General features: G+C 44.0%; 1 protein-coding gene across 2 annotated transcripts in view; it reads left to right on the top strand.

The window, feature by feature from the left end:
• The first annotated feature begins 2,658 nt into the window (after positions 1-2,658).
• Positions 2,659-21,675, top strand: part of GABRG3 (gamma-aminobutyric acid type A receptor subunit gamma3) — a 294,933-nt gene continuing 275,916 nt past the window's right edge. The window contains exons 1-2 of one of the 2 annotated variants that reach the window (XM_082220126.1): positions 2,659-4,433; positions 13,379-13,527. In XM_082220126.1, coding sequence (XP_082076252.1) covers positions 4,381-4,433; positions 13,379-13,527 — 202 coding nt within the window. In that variant the 5' untranslated portion in view covers positions 2,659-4,380. The remainder of the gene's footprint in view (positions 4,434-13,378; positions 13,528-21,675) is intronic. The other variant, XM_082220125.1, reaches the window with a different exon arrangement.

Below are 21,675 nucleotides of genomic sequence, written 5' to 3'. Positions count from 1 at the left end.
TGCTTTCTCTTGGAAAACCCACTGTTTCCCACTGAATCAGAGCAAGCATCAATCTGAGGAAAACTTGACTGGTGTTGCTCCAATTCAGTGGGAAAGAGTGGGTTTCTCCAGCGGAAATTGGTGAGACAAGAGGAAGTGTGGAGGAGCCCTTACTCCTAAATAAGTAGAGATTAATTAACAAAAGTTTGATCTGTGGACATCAGTGACAGATCTCCCATTCAGTAGTATGGGGGTTTCCCCAGTTAATAATTTCTGGTGCAAATAATAGTAATAATCAGGTAGCTGTGTTGCTACATGAGAGGGCGGTGGGAAACTAGTATCTTTATTTTGTCAGAACGTTCAGGGTGGCAGGAGAGGACATATTGTTTATTAATATCCTTCCCAACTTGTGCTAGCAAGTTCCTTTACTTAGCAGCATTGCATTCCCCTTTTTACATGCACAGCAGATAGCTGGTTGCAGGCTTGTGTGAGCCTCTCACTATTATACAATTCAGTCTGTCTGTCTCAGATTGAATTGTACGTTCCTGGTAAGTTTCCTTGAATTCCTCTTAAAAGAATAAAGATGCCACAATCTTATTCAAAGACAATAAAAGAAGTTTACTCACATCAGTTCACAGTTGGATTCCTGAAGGCAGACTTAGTTACAAATATATGCATGTGGATCTACCCCATATGGGGGAATAATCCCAGAGCTTCTGCTAGCTGAGAGCTAGCAGAACAGTCCTAGCTAAAAGCTGATCAAACGAAGAAGGAAGTCAAAAAGGAGGGGAGTGTGCTGCGTGACTTGTCCTGGATGCTCCAGCCAGGAGGAACAGGAAGTTTCCACTGGCTGGACTGAACATCCCCTCACATGTCTGCTCTAGCATTACAAGGAATGTTGTACTTGACTGCCTCTCATGGATCATATCCAACACATTATAGGGCTGGGGAAATATTTCCAACATACAGTGCAAGCGGTGTGTGTAGTCGGCGCAACTAAGGTAAATTTTACATTTGTTCAGTAGGCTGGTTTGTGCACGCACCCTTCCATCCAGACAAGCAAGATGTAGAGTTCAAGTACACATTTCAGCCAGGCCAAAATAACAACAACAATAAAAAATGTGGGGGAGGGGATGAAGAAACATCAGAGGGGTGTGGCCCAGAAGAGGGTTCAGCGGGTCAGATAGAGAGGCATAGAGGTCTATAATTTGCCCCTACCCTACCCTGGGGGGGGGGGGCTGATGTTCCACACCTGAAAAGATGCTGTTAGAGGGCATAGAAGAAGCCATAGCTTCATTATTACAGAATAATGAGCTTGGTTTTATAGCCAGTGAAAAAGATGGCACCAAAAGCAGAATGGAACAAAGAAGCAATGACTATTTCTTTGAGAAAGCTTTTATACCCCCTAAGAGAGGGGTGTGTTCATGTGTGGCTTTATTGGTCTCTGTACAGACTGGAGAAATCTGTGGTCTTATGAGCATCCTGAACATTCCTCCCCCAGCGCTCTGACACCACATATTCCTGTTGGGGGAATTGTTTTCTTTTTAAAAATGGAGCCTAATGAAGTGTTTTGCAGAACTGTAAAACTCTGATTTACAATTGTGAGTTGCTCCGAATAAACTTATGGTGTGTTGTGTTTTTATTCCATTATATCCCATTTAAGTTTACATGTGCACATAACTTTTTATCTGTTTGTTAGTATTTAAATGATAGGGCTTTTTATCTCCTTAGTTTTAACACTGTACTGTACAGTGCAACTCACATTTCTCTCTGATCTAGTAACTGCAATATGAATGAAATAGAATGATAAACATTTTATTTCCCCCAGGAATCCAACCATTGGGGGGGGGGCAAATACCCTTTTATAAAAATAGCATTTCCCCCTTTTCATGTATTTTTGATGGTTTATGACAACAGCAGACAAAACCATTTTAAAATGAGGAGGCAGAGTATGTCTCAATAATGTGAACCTTTAAAGTGCTTAGATTGTCCTGACTCAACTAAAGCTATTCAGATCTACAAATGAATCAGGAAGAGGTGGAAGGCTGAGCCTCTGAAAATGTCCTCACATTTTGGAAAGCTTTTCCTACATTAAAAAAACCCACCTCCTTGCAAATAGAAACCTAGCACAGCAGGCAAAGAACTGAATCGTTGTCTCTAGTGCGGTAGATTTCTATTTGCCTGGGATTATAACACAAGGGAGGGTCCCAAACAATGTTCAGTCTGCAGACTCTGAAGTGACATTGTTTGCTCTACCACTTCTGCATGGTAGAACCTCATCACCCTGTATGGTCGCCAGGCCTTACAAGTATAGGTTAAATCCCATGGAATTCACTGAGACAAGTTATCGACAAATAATTAAAGCCATTGTGGCCTAGTTGTCTGAGTGTCAGACCAAGACCTGCGAGACCAGGGTTCAGACCCCTGTTTGGCCAGGAAGCTCACTGGGTGACCTTGGGCCCGTCACTGCCTCTCAGCCTAACATTCCTCACAGGGTTGTGGTGGGGATGATATGAGGAGGGAGAAAGCCATGTATGCAGCCTCAAACTCCTTGGAGAAAAGGATGAGATATGGATGCAATAAAAAAGTAGGAATATATGCTGATTTCCATGTGAGTTAATTGTAGGTTCCATTGGTGTACCGTCCTTATAATATAGCTGAGTAGCTTTAAGGAGATCAGGGTCCTTTTCTTACTTACCCTGATAGCAGGGTTCAGACGTTACAAGAGCAACACAGGTGAACAGGTTGGCGGTGCTTTTAGAATCTCTTTGGAGGCGGTGGCTATCAATCTCTTTCAGCCAAAGGAACCTAAATGATTTCTCCAAGGCTGTGGAGGACGGGGTTAGTCCTCTCAAAGTCCACCGCAACAGCAAGCTCAGCACAGTTGCTCCAGAGAAGCGTTTCACCTATTGGCATTCTCTTCGTATTGTGACTTGGGGGCGCGGTGCCACTGTTTGTAGCCAAGGGGAATTGGATCAACTTTTCCTCTTCCCTTCCTCGGGGAGCAAAGAATACGTTATTGCTGTGGGTTTGTTGTTTTTTAAATGGGCGGGGGGGGGGGAAGGGAAATGCCCGTTCCCTTTCGATATACCTGCTTTCATGCGGACTAGAAACCTGCGCAAACCTTCCTGAGCGCGAGCTACTAGCCCAACTCGTTCCCTGCCTGGATATTCCTGCGCTCGCGAGTTCTATTTCGGATCAAGCAGTGGGCGGATGGCAGCAGCGGCGCTCGTGTTTACTCGTCTCCCGACCCAGAGAGGATCCTGCTTGGCCCACCAGATTCTGATTCAGGGTCGTCCTCCTCCTCCGCCGCCTCCTCCTCCTCCTCGTCGCCCATCCCTGGCTGCCAAGTCTTGCCAAAAGCTGCGGTGGGTTGGGGGGTGGGGATGTGACCGCCCTCTTTCGCGCTCGCCTGGCCATCCCTGCAGCTGGCAGGGACCTCCCCGCTCTCGCAAGGACATCCGAGGCAATGTTGACGAGGCTCAGCTCGACTCGCTCCTCAATAACTGTCAGCGTGGGTCGCCTGGCGAGGAGTCAGCCAAACACAGCAGCCTCCTCGCGAGGCGCGGGCGGCGCCGGGAGGTGCTGCTGTTGCTGCCGCTGCTGTTGCCGTCGCCTAGTCAAGCTGGGGAGAAACTAGACCCCCCCACCCCGCTCCTCCAACTGCCCCCTTCCATTTCTTCTGGAGCACCTTGACCCTCAAGGATGGAGAGGCACCGTCTAAGCTCCTAGTGGCTCCAGCTGCCCGGGAACAAGCCAGGGACCTCTTGGCCGTCCGGGGAGGGAGGGAGTGGGGAGACCCACCGGGCGCTTCTCAGATGGTGAGGGACCCCACGCAGCCTCGGTGATCCAGGTCCGGAGGAAGCGTCCCACGTCGGGGATCGGAGCTTTCCTCCTGCCCAACGCCTGATGTGCTTTCTGCAGGCGCTTCTTCTCTTCCTCCTCGGACGTGTCTCCACCAGCCGAGGGGCATGGCTGGCTGACGCGACCCTCCCGTGGACCAGCAGCTTGCTTGACCAGCTTAGACAATTGGGGGGAAAGTGGGGGAGGGGAAGGGGGTAAGGAAGAGGGCTGTGGAGCACCTCGGACCACCTGTCAGACCTTCCTCGGATCCGGAGTCCCTCTGGGATCGAGGGAAAGCTCGCTTTGCACTTGGGGGGTCGTGGGGGTTGCCTTATGGGAGACGTGGAGGAAGAGCGGGATATGCCTTGCAGCGCGCGGAACTGGGAATAAGGAACAGCCAACAGAGGGGAAAAGAAGAGAATATCCGTGGTTTGCTCTCCCTCACCTCAGATACCTCCTCCTCCCCTTTTGCCTGAACATCTCCTGCAACCTCTTCCTCCTCCTCCTCCTCTGGGTCTGCTGCACTTTCTCCCCTCGCTTGGCTGCGCTGCTCGGATCATGTCCGCTAAGCTTCTGGTGGGCTTCTTCCTCCTGTCCGTTTTCCAAGCCTGGTAAGTTTCATCTGGCGCGCTTCTCCTAGCCTGCTTCTCTCTCTCTCTCTCTGTCTCTCCCCCTCCCTCTTTCTTGGAATGTCCGTGTCCGAAAAAACAACCATCTCCAGCTGCCCAAAATAACGTTATGATGACAACAATTTTGGGGGGATAGGGGGTGGGTCGCTCTCCTCCAGAGCCGTGATTTTCTCCCCAGCTGGGAAGAGGCGCCGTGAAATGGACCAGCTGCGAGCAACTCATAGGCACACACTGTCACTTTGTAAGCCCAGATGCTGCTCCTTCCACCCACGCATCCTCTTCCCCCTTTCCAAGGCTCCAGAAATCGCTGGTGGTCGTCCTCTGGAGTCCCTCTCAGTCCCAAGCCCCTTCGTTCGCCCCCACTCGTTGAAGAAGAAAAAAGGGAAGAAGTTTGCTCTGCACTTTGTAGGGGAATCTAAAGCGAGCCTTCCTCGCAAAGCCAGGCTTCTGACAGCCCAAAGCAGGCTCTGTCCGCGGGGGACGAGATTCCCCAAGTGGTTTGTGTCTTAAGTGGTTCCTTCTTATTTTAAAAGAAGATCCACTTGCGAGAGATTTGGGTGGCGCCGCGGTGAGATCCAAGGTTTGACGTTCACTCACCCGGGTCAAGATTTGGGGGCGAACGACGGCTGATCTTTAAACATGCGAGTCGAGGACCAAGACAGGGGGAAATTGACCAAGGCAATTAGCCTGATTAGCCCGCTTTTGTTCTCCGCAGCTGATCGGGGGAATGTCTTGCGAGGCTCATTTCGTTAGACGGATCAAAGCGATTGCCTAAATATCTTGTCCGGGATTATCCAGAGAGATGGTTTCCTTTGATAATCATATTATACCGGGTTACGATAATGCCTCGGTAATGATCGTGTCACAATACGTTCTGGAAAATGCCGGCACGGTCATTCAGAGAGCGATCTGCTCGCCCTGTTCGGGGTGCTTTTATTGGGATCCCTTTTGCCGCTTCTTTGCCATCCCTCTCCTCGCAGAAATAATCCTGCTAAACTTCAGCTAACGGGCAGGATGTCAATCAAATTTAACTCCTTTGCAGTTGCACCACGTTATTGGGGAAACCCACAATACACCTTCTGCTTTCCCTTACCAGTAACTTTACAGCATGAATCTATGGTTTCATCATTCCTGTGGCATCCACACACCTATAACGGTGGAGAAGTTCTGTCCCCCCTCTAAACTGTCCCCAAATATACATGGTCAGGGATGCCTGCAACCTCTCAATACAAAGTGAGGTGAAAAGCCTTTTCATTCATCTAGAAAGGCATCCCAGAATAACTGGACAACACTTTTTAAAAAAGTTTGATCTAGTGTTTACAGATACTGCAAATGGCAAGCTCCAGCTTCCCCCTTCACTGCCATCCAGGAGGGGATGCCTCCTCCAAGAGAACAACGTCCAAAGATGGAGGCCTCTTGATCCATTACAGGAAGAAGGCACCTTAAAGGGGAGGGGGACCTGGGGACCTTCAGCTGGTGTTGCATTGCAGTTCCCATCATCCCTGACCATTGGCCATTGTGCCTGGGGCCAAGGAAACTTAAGAGTCCCAAAAGATCTGGGGGGCCAGAGAGCCCCTACCCACTCAAAGACTAATGAGGAAGTGATTATGGCTGGCTCTTGTCAATGAAAGGTTATGATGCTATTTGTTGTATTGAAGGTGCTCATCCAGTCTCTCCCCCCCTCTCTTACACACACACACACACACACACACACACACTGCAGATTTCTTTATTTCACATCATTGACTAAAATTGCTTTAATCAGGTGACAACTGTACACATTTTATTCTGTCATTTCACCCTTTCTAACCCTTCCCATCCTCTAATATGCAGTGATAAAATCACCCTGGCCTTATTGAATTCCTTTGGGGTTGGGGGAAATGCTGGTGATGTTCCCTTTTAGGGGAGAAATTAGAGGGTGGTGCATCTGAAAAAGCTTCAGCCAAAGATCCGTGTCTGGAGCAGTTACTTAGTCCCAGATCCTTCCACAGTGTACAATGTCTCCTGGGATGCTTACAATGTTGACTGGCTCTCAGAGCTTCCTAGCTTTGATTTAGGAACCTCTGAAGCTGCCTTATACTGAGTCAGATCATTGGCCCCATCTTGACTCACTATTGCCCTCACTGATAGGCAGTGACTCTGGGGGGTTTCAGGTAGGGACTTTCCCTATCCTACTTGACAATAGGACCTTCTACACGCACCATTGCCTACTGAGCTAGGGCTCTCTCCTTCTTAGCAAGACCCAAGAGCCACTGGGGAGATGGAAACCCTATTGTGTCCTGCAGCAGATGTGCTAGCTCGATGACAACCCATCTGCAATGGTCGCACCATGCAAGTGACCATGGTGGCATGGTGAATGTTGTCTGATCAGCCCCGTACAAATGGTTCTGTGCATTCCATACAGTTGCCAAAGGAACACATGAAGCTCTCTTGAGACAGACTGTTGGTCCATCTTACCACAGGACTATCTATTTCAACTGGTTGCAGCTCTTCTAGAGCTTTGGGCAGAGATGGGCATTTCACTCATCCGTTTAATATGGGGATGGGGAACCCATGACCTTCATATGTTGCTAGACTCCAATTTCCATCACCCCTGATCTTTGGCCATGCTGGCTGCAGCTAATGGGTCTTGAAGTCCAGCAGCCTCTGAAGGGCTACAGGGTCCCCCATCCCTACTAAACTGAAGCTCCCAGGGAATGAACCATTTGCATGCAAAGTGTGTCTTCTCTGCCATTCTGTACTCTTTTTTTAAAAAAAGCAATAAACTCCCTGACATAAGGAACTTGCCACCTAAATTAACTTGATCATAGTTGTGTATTGCTTCAGGCTCAACTAAATTAGACACATGCTTTTTGTTTTTCTTTTATTTTCCTTCAAAGCAGCAGTCATGTGGGGCTGGGACTGGGGAAATTCATCCTGAGGGAAGAGGTGTTCAATCATACTCCCATACCATTTGCCCATCAAGAGGAAATCATACAGACACCATATTGCTACATTTGACTTGACTGGGCAAATAGCAGCTTCAGAAGGGTGATTCAGATCAGCAGGTGGGAAAGGGTTAAACACCCCACCTCACAGCACCACTTTCTTAATCAGATTGGAAACCCCATGCAACTGGTTTAATTAAAGAAAACACACACATAAAATTCTGATTAAGGATATCCCAAGTCAGCTGCGGTATAGCACTTACCTTCTGTTACTTTGTAAACAAGAGGCTGAGACTGTTGCTAAGAATAATGATAGAGATCTACAACACACCCCGCCCCACATGATTTGGTACTCTAGCTCAGAAGTGGAAGCACACAAACAATTCAGGATTCTTCCCCTCCAGTCTCTTTTCCATCTCCTCACTCCACCCTTAGTTGGATCCTGCAAAATCTCTCTGGGTCTAAATTCTACCAGATCACACACCCTGCACAACTGATGTCAGCTTGGATTTTTAAAAATAAATAAAAAAACCCAAGCCCCAACTCATTCATAACCTAAGTGCCCTGCTGAGTCCAGTCAAACATCCTGCTTCCTGGAAGCCCATATGAAGACAACTCTCCCCAGCAACTAAAATGCAGAGATCTACAGTGGTACCTCGGGTTACATACACTTCAGGTTACAAACTGCGTTAACCCAGAAATAATACCTCGGGTTAAGAACTTTGCCTCAGGATGAGAACAGAAATCATGCTCCCGCGGCACGGCAGCAGCAGGAGGCCCCATTAGTTAAAGTGGTGCTTCAGGTTAAGAACAGTTTCAGGTTAAGAATGGACCTCCGGAACGAATTAAGTACTTAACCTGAGGTACCACTGTATTGCCTTTGAACACAGAGGTTCCATTGCTAATTTGACATCCTCATGAATTTGTCTACCTCCTAAGTCAGCAGACATCATCATTTATTTATTTTTTTGTACAAGGGAATTCTACAAATTCATTGTTCATTGCGTGGAAAAGACTCTCTTTGGTCTGTTCTCAACAGTGACTTTGGCCAGTCAACGGTATAGGTCATTGGTTCTTAAACATTTCCTCCCATGGACCACTTGCTGAGGGACTCAGTGGATTTTTCTAACAGGTGTACTGTGCTGTGCAAGATGTCAGAATAATTATAATTGCATTTATTTATTTTTTGCTTCTTTTATTCCTTAGAATTCCACTATATTTCTGTTTGAGTGCTATAGACATACAAGAAATAAAAGAAGCAACAAAATAAGTATGCAATGTGCCATCTTCTGTCTTCAACGGCAAATCCATAGGCACCTGAATGAAGCTCATGGGATCCTGGTGACACTGCATCTCCTTGATCCCATTTTGTCTGTCCATTTCCAGCTGTGATACCCTTTGTGAGATGGGATGGCCAGAACGGTGCACAATATTCCAAGCATGGCCACGCCATTCATGTACACCAAGACACTATGGCACCAGCCTGTTTCTTTTATACTCCTTTCTCAATAATTGCCTTTTCACCACTGCGGCATACTGAGTCAATGATTTCATTTAACTCTGTACTCATCACATTCCTGATATCTCTTAATTTGTTTTTTGCTGCCATTTTAATGCATAGGCATGACCGATTTTCTTGCCTAAGCATGGCTCACTCCCCACTTAACATTGGAAAGTTTTACCAAGACAAGACCCATTGAAATTAATAGACTTAGCTTAGTCATGTTCATTCATTTTAGTGGGTCTACTCTGAGTGAAATTTAGTTGCATACAACACATTGAATCTCATTTGCCATTTTGTTTTTCACTCACCCAGCCTGGTATTTTAGAGTTATTCCCAGTCTGCCTGGGGGTTCAATATATTGAGTAATTTGGTATAATTCACAAATTCGTCACCTCTCACTGCTTTTATCTGACTCCAGATCATTTATGAATACAGTGGTACCTCGGTTTAAGAACAGCCCTGTTTATGAACTATTCAGTTTATGAACTCCGCAAAACCAGAAGTAGTGTCCCAGTTTGCGAACTTTACATCGGTCCTAAGAACGGAAGCTGAACAGTGGAAGGACACCGACAGCAGAAAGCGCACCTTGGTTTAAGAATGGTTTTGGTTTAAGAACAGACTTCCGGAACGAATTAAGTTTGTAAACTGAGGTACCACTGTACATTAAAGAAAACTGGCTCCTCCTCCATACAGATTGGGGGGGTGTTCTATTGCTTACAATCAAAGTTATCCATTTACTCATACAACCCACCTCTTGTTCCTTATTTAGCCATCCATAACATGATCCATTTGCTCACCCTGTTACTCAAGGATGTATGGTGAAGAACTTTGTTGGGATAGTTACAAAGATAGAACCCTACCCACCATTTTGGCTCAGCCCTAGTTGGTACAAAGAGCATATTGCTAGTAAGATAAATTGAGGGTGGCCCACATTGTCTGTAGCCTGCAATGTGGGCAAATGACCTGGGGATCGGATGAGCTGTGCAAGGTTTTTGTTCCTTGAAATAAGGACTCTGGGGAAGCTATAGAAGAAACACCATTCTCAGTACAGGGCCATCGTGCAGTCTGCATAAGAAATGCTTTGAGATTTCAAATCAAACACCTGTCCTTACATTTCCCATTGGGCAATTTCTTTCAAGCCACTCAATTTGCTATGAAAATAACGCCAATACAATCAGACACTTCTCCTTTTTACAGGAAAAAAAGTTACGAAATGAAATCTCCCTGCTCACCAATAACATATATGCATGCTGAGTTAATTCATATTCTAGTCTCACCCACCCACATGTAATCTGGTTACTGTACATAGCCATTTTAAAAACTTGAAATGTTTGACATGAATGTAGATATAGCCATGCTTCACTTTCTCCCCCCCCCTCAAAGTATTATTTGGCAGCAAACATATTCATTGTTAGTTTGCGATCGGTTCCTCAGGGGCACCAGTAGGAACATAAAAGATTTGAGGCTTGGTCCCATAGAAACCAATTTTCATATGAAGACGTATGTGTATAGATGCAGATTTTTATAATTTAGATGCCACAGAAGGTAAGACAACCATTTCCTCATCCAAATCACTGCAAATAAATTCTTTGATTAATTTGCACCCCACAACAAATCACCCCAGTTCAGTTCTTCTTTCATTCGTTTACCCTCTATTAATTTTTCCATCAGCTCCTGCTCCAAATCAAGTTAATTCCTCTTCAACAACCCCTCTCATTGCTCTTTAAATTCACCATGTCATAGCTGTGACACTCACAGCACCCCCTAGGCTCGGCGCCAAGTGTGGTGGAATCAGTCACACTGCCCTAAATCCACTTCTAGGAGCATAATGGGACTCAGTTGGGTTGTGATTTCACTGTGGAGAAACCTGTCCAAAAGAAAGCAGGAATCCAGCAGTTGATATGTACTCAAGGTGCATCTCAACCCAGAACTACTCTGCATGCAATGGAGTTGCACTGGCTGCAGCTGAATACAGATGGAATTTGCCTTGTAGCCTTTAATAACTCACCTCCGAAAGAAAATAATTCATTTAATGTACCTTGACAAATCATGAGTGTCATCACCGGAGAGAGAGAGGGAGGGAGGGAGGGAGAAAGTACAATAAGGCTTAGAAATAAGTGCCATGAGCAGTGAAACACAGCTTCCTTCCACATTTTTTGTTTTTTTATATATTAAAAAAAATAGTTCAAATATCCCAGACGTATTAAACTGTAATTTAACTTAGGCTGTACTCATGTCCAATTGCTTGCTGGTGCATCATATAAATGAAAGGATGCTGCAGCAAACTCCCTGACGTAATGAGCAGGTTAACAAATATGGAAATCTACCATAACCCAACACCCCAGGAGAGTTACAAAGAGAGAGAAGGAGAGGTGAACAAACTGGGAGGAAAGGAAATGAGCAAAATCAAAATTTTGTAACATTGTGTATGTAAAGAAAGAGGAGGGCTAGGAAAGCCTGCTTCTCCCACAACTGCCTTGAGAAATAGGCCAATCACATCCCAAACTATCTGGTAATTGCTGCAACCAGCCTCCTCCTCTTAACTCCTCCAGCCCCCAGACAGAAGGGAGTTCTGGGACTTTCAAGCAAACACCTAAACAGGGACTCAGAAATGGCATCCACTTTACTGGACCCACCACAGGTTTATCCACCAAGATCCATCTCAGTTTACACCGTGAGCAGAGCAAGCTCCCAGCACCCAGATCTGGCTTTGCTTCCTGTGGGCCTCCACGTCTTCTACTGTACCAGACCTAATGGCCACCAGCCATCACTGGCTGCCTTATCATGCAAAGTGACATGGGCACAAAGGAGAGAAACCACACATGCAAAGCATGGCTTTCCATCCCCTCACTGTGAGGTTACAGGGAACCAGGCAGAGAGCCTTCTCAGTGGTGGCCCCCACCCTGTGGAATGGCCCTCCCATCAGATGCCAATGAGATAAGTAACAATACAACCTTTAGAAGACATCTGAAGGCAACCCCATATAGGGAAGTTTTTAATGTTTAATGGTGCTTCTGTATATTCTTGAAGCCGCCCAGAGTGGCTGGGGGAACCCAGTCAGATAGGTGGGGTACAATTGTTATTGTTGTTGTTGTTGTTGTTGTTGTTGTTGTTGTTGTTATTATTATTATTATTATTATTATTACTAGTACTACTATTATGAGGGGTATACACTATACAGTGGTGCCCCGAAGACGAATGCCTCGCAAGATGAAAAACTCGCTAGATGAAAGGGTTTTGCGGTTTTTGAGCTGCTTCACAAGACGAATTTCCCTATGGGCTTGCTTCGCAAGACAAAAACGTCTTGCGTTTTTTGCAAGTTTGTTTCCTTTTTCTTAACACCGTTAATACAGTTGCGACTTGACTTCGAGGAGCAACTCATAGAACGCGGTGTGGTAGCCTTTTTTGAGGTTTTTGGTGATTTTTGAAGCTTTCCCAAAACTTTTCCGACACCGTGCTTCGCAAGATGAAAAATTCGCTAGACGAAAAAACTCGTGGAATGAATTAATTTCATCTTGCGAGGCACCACTGTACATTTAAGTTGGTCCCTGGGAATACGTTCATCTATTTCTCCTTTAAAATGTATGTATTTCTGGGTTAGCAGAGTCTGTACCACTGTATTCACCTAGTGCTGATTCTGACCCCCAAAAACACTCTCTGGAGTATTGGGGGCAGTGGCAGAGGGAAAACTCCAGAATAATGTAGGATGTGGGATGAGAGGCTGCTGGAGCAGCAGGGGGAAGCGCTCCAGTTCAGATGTGGATCCTAATATGAGTTAACTTAATGAGGTTCATGGTGGGGAAGTTCATGCCCTCTGCCCCATTCCATGTTGCCCAGGAGGACCCCCACCCAAGAAACCAGAGAGGGCCCGTGTGGCTGCAAGAAGACTTGGGTGACTGGAAACATTCCTTCCATGAGGCTCCTCCAGTTAACTTATCTTAGGATCCAAGCCAATGCGTCCAGGATACTTTTATCTTATTTTCAAACATGCTACATTAAATACCTGAACTCCAAAATGCTGAGGATATATAATGACTTTTTAACAAGGTGACACGATCAGGAAATATTAAAATAACTAATCCTTCCTCTTTCACTTTCTTCCTGGGCAAGAGATGAAGAAGCGTGTGTTAAAGAAGCCAGATGTGAAGTTCTGCAGGTTGTTCTTCCACCACCTTAGGCTGCTACCGCAAGTTAAAAACTACACAAAATAGCTCATCACACTGATATAGAAAAAAAGTGGCATTTGTACCTAGATTCACGATCTAGTGAGAAGTAATGATAGAAGACTATTCAATTATTTTCCATTAGAGTGTCCTACTTAGACTTTCATCTGTGGCAGTTAGCACATCATTTGATTCCCCCCCCCCTTTTTTTAATGGGAAAAACAAATAACTCTGAATGCTCCCCCATGAAAAGAATGAATTATGGAGGAAATAGAGGCATTGCACTGCCCTTCCTCATGTGACACTGTCCTATGGTTTTGTTTTGAATTGCAGCTCAAGAAAGGTTGAAGAGGATGACTTTGAAGATTTCACGACAAACCAAAAATGGGTAATGTCTCCAAAAACGCATGACACTGACGTGACACTGTTGTTAAACAAGTTGCTGAGAGAATATGATAAAAAGCTGCGGCCAGACATTGGAAGTGAGTGCTTTCTTTCCCTTTAATTTTCTGTAATGGATATATCCTATGGCTGTGTCCATATTTTCTTTTTGTTTTAGTAACCAATGTGCATGATCAGAGGCGTACATAGAGACCAATGTGTTTTGGTTCAGGCTGACTACAACCTGTAGTAGAAATTGGATTGTATACGAGACACTGGGCAATCAGTAAATAGTACGAAAATAAAATGGTAAGGCTATAATTATATATAGTAGTGCATCATTGAACTCAGCGAGACTAACCTTTGAGTAGACATGCATAATAAGATTGTGCTGTTTGCAACATAATAAAAATATACACATTTTATAAAATGGGTGCATTTAGACTTTTTAATAGTACACTTTGGCTTCCCTATCTCAAAAACTGTTGGAAAGCTGGGGAAGATACAGAAAAGGTCAACTGAAATGATCACAAGGCTAGACCATCTTCCCTTGCGTGAAAAGTTAAGATGTCCGAGTGATTTTTAGTTTGGGAAACAAGATGACTGATACTATGGAGATCTATAAAACTATGGAGTGAGAAGAGAGTGAATAGCTGAGACATTTTAATCCCTCTGTCATAATACTAGAATTTGGGTACATAAGGAAGTTGATAGGTAGTAGTTTAAGGACAAGACAGATTGTATAGTTAGTTAACTTCTGCAGTTCACTATCACCGATGTGATAACATGCATTAAATTAGATGGATTTAAAAGGGATTAGGATTAATTCACAGAAGATACATCTTTAGCTATATATGTAGGTATAACCATGACATCTAAGAACAGAGGGTGGCATCCATTGGATGTCCCTGATGCGCAGTGTAAATTAATAATGCAGAGTCTTCTTCAGTAAAAGAATAAAAGCTTTACTGAGTTAAAATAAACTTGTTTGCAAATAACAGCACAGTGAACAGAAGAGTAAGCTAGCTTCAGAGCATACACAGAGTTTCCATTGAGCACAGGCTCCACCACGCACTGAGACTGAGACACAGAGACACACACAGACACTGAGTGAGGCATTGAGTCTACCTGCAAGCAGATACAATACTTATACAGATAATGAGTCATCCCCAAGATGAGTCACAGTGATTCAGCATGCTAAATGATTCTGCAGCTTTTCAGCATTTCACAACATTTCTAGACTCCTTTACTGCTTCTGCTCTCAAATACCTTTGTCACATGACAGTCCACCCCACTGACAGAAGGCGTATGTTAGTGGAACTGAGCGGGTGGGATAGTTGGGAAATTCCTGCTCCAACTGCAGCCCTCTGCCACCCCTGAAACTCTGCCAGGAAGAATCCCCAATCCTCCAGAGTAGATTTTCAGTGGACTGGGGTTCAGGGTAGAACACGAAAAATAGTCTTCATCCTTCTTCAGCTGAGGGATGCCTTTCATCAGCAGAGGGTACCATCTTAAAACTTAGATGTTCAGGGACAGTGTATCTGCCACAGCAGGCTGCAGGGGGGAGATTCGTCATCATCACATTAATTTATGAATCTCCTTTTATATTTGTCTCAAGATGATTTACTAACGTATAATAAAACCAGCTAAAAATAGTTTTATAAACAGTACAACTTCCTCCCCCAAGATGTTTTAAAAAAAACAAAAAACAAAAAAAACCCAAAATGAACACCAAAGACTGAGACCTTTTCATTCTGATAGAAAAGGCGGATGGACCAAAAAATTCAAAGCCAGATAGTGGACACCTGTCTTATCTTGACAGGGATGCTGTTCCACACAAAAGGGGTAGTCATACTGAAATCTCTGCTCTGAAATATTGTGGAGTGGGCTTCTCATATTTTGAGGACTTTCAGGAGAAACTCATCTGCAGAATACAGTGACCTACAGGGTGATTTTTCAAGGATACACGAGAAGCATTGGAGTAGGCCCTCTTCACTGCAACGTCTTGGAAATTAGAAGCACATTTGTCAACAAATAAGAGCTGGGCCCCCAACCCATATCAGAAATGCATTCCAAATCCATCTGCATTTTCCTTCCAACAGAAAAGTGGCCAGGTTAAGAATCCTCCTCCCTTTTTAAAGTATTATTCATATAATGTACTGAAAGGCGAATTCCTCCTACTCAGTTTTGGTTAGTTTCTCCCTCCCAATGCAACCTCATAAGACATATTATTTGGTAGCTTCCTTTCAGTCCTCTGGAGAAAGTTTTCCTCTGTGTGTGTGTGAACGAACAGGGGGTCAGTGTCAGGGTGCTGTCAGCAGCTCCCGGCTGGTTGCCCAGGGATGTATAAAGAGAAGGAAAAGTTTCTTATAGTCCTTTTTTATTTCAAACTTTACAGAGAGAGGCTATAGAACCCAGCCTCTTGGATAATGGTGTTGTCCCAAGTGAATCTCCATTCAGCCTTCTCTTCTACTTGCTCATTTGTCATCCTCATCATCTCCTCTATGGGTGCCGCTAAGTGGCCTCTGTCTTTGACCACTTTGCTCTCCTATTTTTAAGGCTCGCCAGGTTCTGGGAGATGGTGGGTCTGGAATGCTTTCTAGTGACAACTTGTCAGCCAGCTGCTGCTCTGTCTCTGCTCCTCTTCTCCCATTATTTCCCAGCTTTCCCCCTCATCTGCCTCTGAGCTGTGACCTCCTGCAAACCACTGTTGTAAATCTACACTGTTTTTCTCTTCTTCCTCCTGCCTGGAAGAGTCAGGATGGGGAGGCAGTCAGCACCACTCCTCCTTCTCTGCCCAGCCCCTGGCAGTCAGAGGGAACAGAGGAAGGGAAAGATCCATTGTGCAAGAATTTTAGCAAAAAGCAGCCCATCTAGCCAGACAGAAAACTCCTGTAGCAGCTTTGCAAATTGATCCACAAGTCCTTCTCAGATAACTGAATTAACACAGGGCCCATTTGAAGTGGCTTGGGCAGAGGAGCTCAGAACCCATTATTAAGCATGGATGAACAAATCGGGAACAGCCTTGTAGAATCATATGAGATGGAAAAGGCTAAAAGACCGTCAGGTCCAACTTCTGGGCTGCAAGCCAGGATAAACAAAACCCTCTAAACAGGTAGCAGGCAGAAAATGATTTGCCTTAAGAAGCAGTTTGCATCCCTGGATTCACAGATCCCTGATTCAAGGAATAGATCTGGTGTGCTGAAAGTCACCCAGGTGTGAGGAATGGGCTGTAATGCATTTTACTTTTTAGCCATTTGTTTTTGTTTGAAAACACTCAAGTTTATTTTGTTAATGAGGTGCTGAGCAACTGGAATTAATTTGTATTGAATCAGCCCAACGTATGCAGATAAAGACTCAGGAAGTGATTTGTGGATGACAACAGGCTCCCAGACACACCTAGGTTAGGCACCTGCATGCAGTAATTCTGCCGTTCTAATCAGCTTCACTGATGTGGTCCAAAGCAAAGCAGAACAATACATATGGCTTCAGCTTAGCTGCAGGAATTGCTGGAAAGAGGCATACAAGGCACCACCCATTCTGGATTTGGGTAGGGTTTACTCCCTAGCCCTTTCTTTTCCTGAAGATATTCTGCAAGGCAGCAGAAGTTTAAGATCTGATTTTTTCTTTTCTTAGAAGCCACCTTCCCATGTTGGCAAGCCCCATTTGCCCCTCACTTCCCTCTACAGTATGTGCAGAAACCACCTTATTGATTGTTGGATCCACTATTGGTCTCATCCACTCAATCTGCCAGAGCCTATCTTTGTATGCAGAGGAAGTCCTTGACTCACTGAGGGTTTGAGATCCATCAGCTACCCTCCCCTGGTTTAGCTGGCCAATCGAAGCCATTCTCTAACACCCCATGTACCACATGCAGCAAACTAAAGCGTGGAAATCTAGGCTGTTTAGACCTTTAATATATGCCCTTGTGAGTTCCAAAACTTTCCTCTTCCCTTCACATAGGAAAAGACTACATGTTTGGCTTACTGAAAATCTGCCCAGTTTAGCTGCTTCAGAGGCTGAGCTTCTCAGGTAGATTGAGGGATCGAAAGCTTGATTACTTGGTCCCTCCCAAGGTAAGCTAAGCCTGGCAGGACAGCTTGCTCTATGGTATTAACCTTTTCATGCATTAAGATTATCAGAACAATTGCGTGCAACTAAGCCACTTCCCCCAAAGATCAGACGTTTTTCAAAAAGCAAGTGACGGGAAAATGCACTTAAAAGTGTGGGATAACACTTTGATGCAGCATTATCTAACCTCCCCACAAACAAATCGCAATGAATTCTCATCAAATAGCCAATGTCCTCTTATCCCCCAGCAAACAAATCAGGATTAATGTTCAATAAACAAGTAGTCTAGCTGTATCCATAGCCTATATGGTGTGGGTTTTTTGTTTTGTTTTAAGGGTTGGGTTTTATTTCCCTGCTTGTATAACCCAGCTGTTTCACTAAAGGCAATTGGTTACTAATTGAACTCGGCCCGTCTTAGTTCACTGCTAACACAACCTTGCATAGTAAAATCCAGTGTTAGAAGAAAAGCTGTTAATATTTCAATTTCATGGATGCGTCATGCTAGGCATAAAGAGCTTTCAACACCTGATCGAATGGAGCTCTTAAAGTTTGAACAATAACATGGTTCACAGCCAATAGCAACACCTGCAGCTAAATTTTGGAAGTGCTATTTCGTTTTATGCTGGGCAGCTTGTCCCCAGGTCACAAACTCTGGAAATAAATCGTCTCTCCCACACAAGCCTAGAATGAGCAGAATAAATCACGTTACCATTCTACAGGGAACTACCTAATAATAAAGTGAGTTTCCATAATGTTAGCTGTGGTTACACATTTTCCCCAATGCTGAAAGATCCGTTGGCAAAATAATTCCCATTATCTCTCAGCATGCAATCATAAATCTTGGCTTAGATCAAGGAGTCAAATTATTTGACATCTCATATATTCCAACAGACAGGGTAGGAAAGTCCATATAACTCTGGACTGTATATTGAGATACTTAAATAACTCCAATAAACAGCAGCCTAGTTTTTGTGAAGCACTTATCCTTGCAAATGCCAGCATAATGGTAGGAAAGTGAATCATCATTGTTGCTGTGGTTTAAAGGGATTCCATCTTCTTCTCCATGTCTTCTATTGGAAAAAGCCCAACTTTTGAGCTCATACAACTGATACTTGGGTACCCAAGACAGGATGTGCTGCCATCCATTGGTATGCTGCCCATTAGGGCTGGGCGATATCTGGCTTTCAACATCACAATATATCACCAGCTAAAAATCACTATATACGGATATATCACAATGTCTGAAATAGGGATGGAGCTATGTAGAGGCATTGGCTGGCTCCATGGTTTCCCCTGCATTGTGATTTTTGCATAGCAAGCTCACACATGCACAACATGATCCACAATATATTGCCAAGTCAAATATTAAGAAACTGGCCTCACAATATGGACTTCAAACTGGTTTTGGATGATATATCGATATATTGCCCCGGCCTACTGCCCAACCTGCTGGCCAACAGATACATTGTCTGAGCTGGCAGAGATAATTTTGGACCTGGTGGAGGGGAGGGATCTCTTAGAGTGTGGTACTGGAGTACTTCAACATCCATATTGAGCTCCTTTGTTAGGAATAGCTCAGGACTCCATGGCTGCCATGAAAACAATGAGACTATACTAAAGTTAGTTGGGCTCTAGTGACATGATGGCCTATAACACTTGATTTAGTGTTCTCAGCCAGCTGAAATGCCAGTGGGGGGTGGGACATATTAACAATTTCTTTTTCACTGATAAATTACTATTTGGTAAGATTTAGAGGCATAGGACCTCCAAACCTCTGCAGAAGAGGACCAGTTAGGCTGCTCTTCTCCCAGAGGCAAATTGATGGTCTCTTGGGGACCTTTGGGAGAATTTCCAGTTGGCAGAGTTGTCACTCCTGATGAAGTCCTGATTGATCAATGGGTTAAGGAAATGATGATCAAAGACCAACTCCCACTGACTAGATCCCAACCCTCTTCCTAGGGAGCTTGGCATGATAAAACAGCTGGGATCATAGCTGTCAACTTTTCCCTTTTCTTGCGAGGAATCCTATTCGGAATAAGGGAATTTCCCTTAAAAAAGGAAAAAGTTGACAGCTATGGCTGGGATGGTGCAAAGATGGAGGAAAACTCAGGAGAAATCCAACTGAGCATGGGTTAGAACTAAGGGCTACTAATTTTGCTACCTTCTTCCATTCTTTGGTAACCATTACAGTTATCTAACTCTTAGACATAGGACTGTCTTTGAAGCATTTGATGCAGAATCAAATGGCTAGATTATTAACTGAGACTTGCTGATCTGACCACAACATTCCAAGTGCTTAAAAATCTGGCTTCTAGGTCTTTTTCTGGGCTCGATTCAGAGTGCAGGCATTGACTTACAAAAGCCTTCAATGGTCAGGCTATCCAAAGATCCGCCTTTTTCCATATCAACCTGACCATATGCTATAATTTTCAACAGAAGCTTTCCTCTGTGCCATCAGGCATTAGGCAGATGGCAACTGGAGACTGGACCTTGTGGCAGTGACATTTAGGTTTTGGAACTCCTTCCTCAGAAAGATTTGTGCGATGCCCTCTCTTTTATATTTCTGGTGCCAAATAACATCAATATCATTCAGGTGAGAATTTGGGGAGGAAGGAGTTTGACATTTCATCATTTTATTGCTTCAGTTTAAACTTTAAGCTGTGTTTTATTTTTGATGTTTTAGTTTGATTTTTTGGGTAAGGGATAAAACATTAAATACGTTGCATATTGGCAGAAAAGGCAAAGGTCGTACAGAGGATCTGAACCAGGTGCTAAACCGAGGGCCATTTGATTTTCTGCCAAGCACCAAAGTCACATGGCTAGCTCCTATGCCTCTGCTATTGGAGGGGAATTCTCTAGTTTCATAAGCTATGATGTAATTAATCATATAAATACAATACAGTGGAACCTCTAGTTATGAACTTAATTCGTTCTGGAGGTCCGTTCTTAACCTGAAACTGTTTTTAACTAGAGGTGTGCTTTTGCTAATGGGGCCTCTTGCTGCCGCCGCACTGCCAGCACACAATTTCCATTCTCATCCTGAGGCAAAGTTCTCAACTTGAGGTAACTCTTCCAGGTTAGCGGACTTTGTAACCTGAAGTGTTTGTAACCTGAGGTATTTGTAACTCGAGGTACCACTGTATAGCATTTCTAAAACATATAATGCATTAAAAGATAGACAAGTTAAAACTATATATATATATATATATATATATATATATATATATATATATATGCAGTTCTCTTTGTCCCGTTACTTAATTTAAATAAATAAATAAATAAATAAATAAATAAATTAGTTGTATCCTCTTTGAATTGGAATGCATGCTTCATTCCCCTTCTCTGCCTGCTCCCTCGTTCTCTTTAGTTAGGATCTAAAGAACCACACAACCATCACCCAGAAAGGTTTCTTTGGCTTGTAATTGTCAAACAGCAATTATGACATCTCAAAACTTGTTCCACAGCAAACCAGTTAACCTGCTTTCAGTCTATTCAGTTGTGCATATTTGCAAGCTACTTGGAACTCCTTCATTCTCTTACGTCATTTGAGTCTCCATGTAACAAATCAAGATATGGCATAAAAGGAGCTGTGTTTTTAATTTATAGCATTCTTTTAGAACAATATGCAGGTGATACAGGAGGTCTCCGGACAGTATGGAGAAGAAACTTGGGGATCATAATTGCAGATAATAAATGGCAATCAATTTGGCACAACCCGTCCCTACAAACAATCTCTGCTCATTTGCAGGAGGCTTTCTCAAAATTATATTTTGCTGGCCCTGGAATCCATCATGTCTAGCCAAAATAAACACTACCATCTCTCCCTTATGCTGGAACAGCTGCAGAGAGATAGGCTCATATTTTCATGTATGTTGGTATACTCTTTTTGGGAAAAGGTATTTCAGATTATTTTCAAAATTGCTCATCAATCCCTTCCCCCCAATTTAGCTCTAGCCTTGTTATTCTTAGACTCAAATTTAAATAATAACCTTAAATGCAGCCCAATAAAGAATAGCCCGATACTGGAAACAACCTATAGAAATCCTCATTGAAACCTGCGTAAATAATATTTGGATTGCAGTTCTATCAGAAGGCCTTACTCGCCATAGAAGGGTAATTAAAGGCACTTCAGAGACAGACACTTTTGGCAAGACCTGGCTTCCATTCTTTTCCTTTAT

The sequence above is a fragment of the Podarcis vaucheri genome (genome assembly GCF_965113315.1).
Source record: "Podarcis vaucheri genome assembly, chromosome: 4".
In the NCBI taxonomy this organism is placed as follows: Eukaryota; Metazoa; Chordata; class Lepidosauria; order Squamata; family Lacertidae; genus Podarcis; species Podarcis vaucheri.
This window is presented reverse-complemented; position numbering and strand designations above follow the sequence as displayed.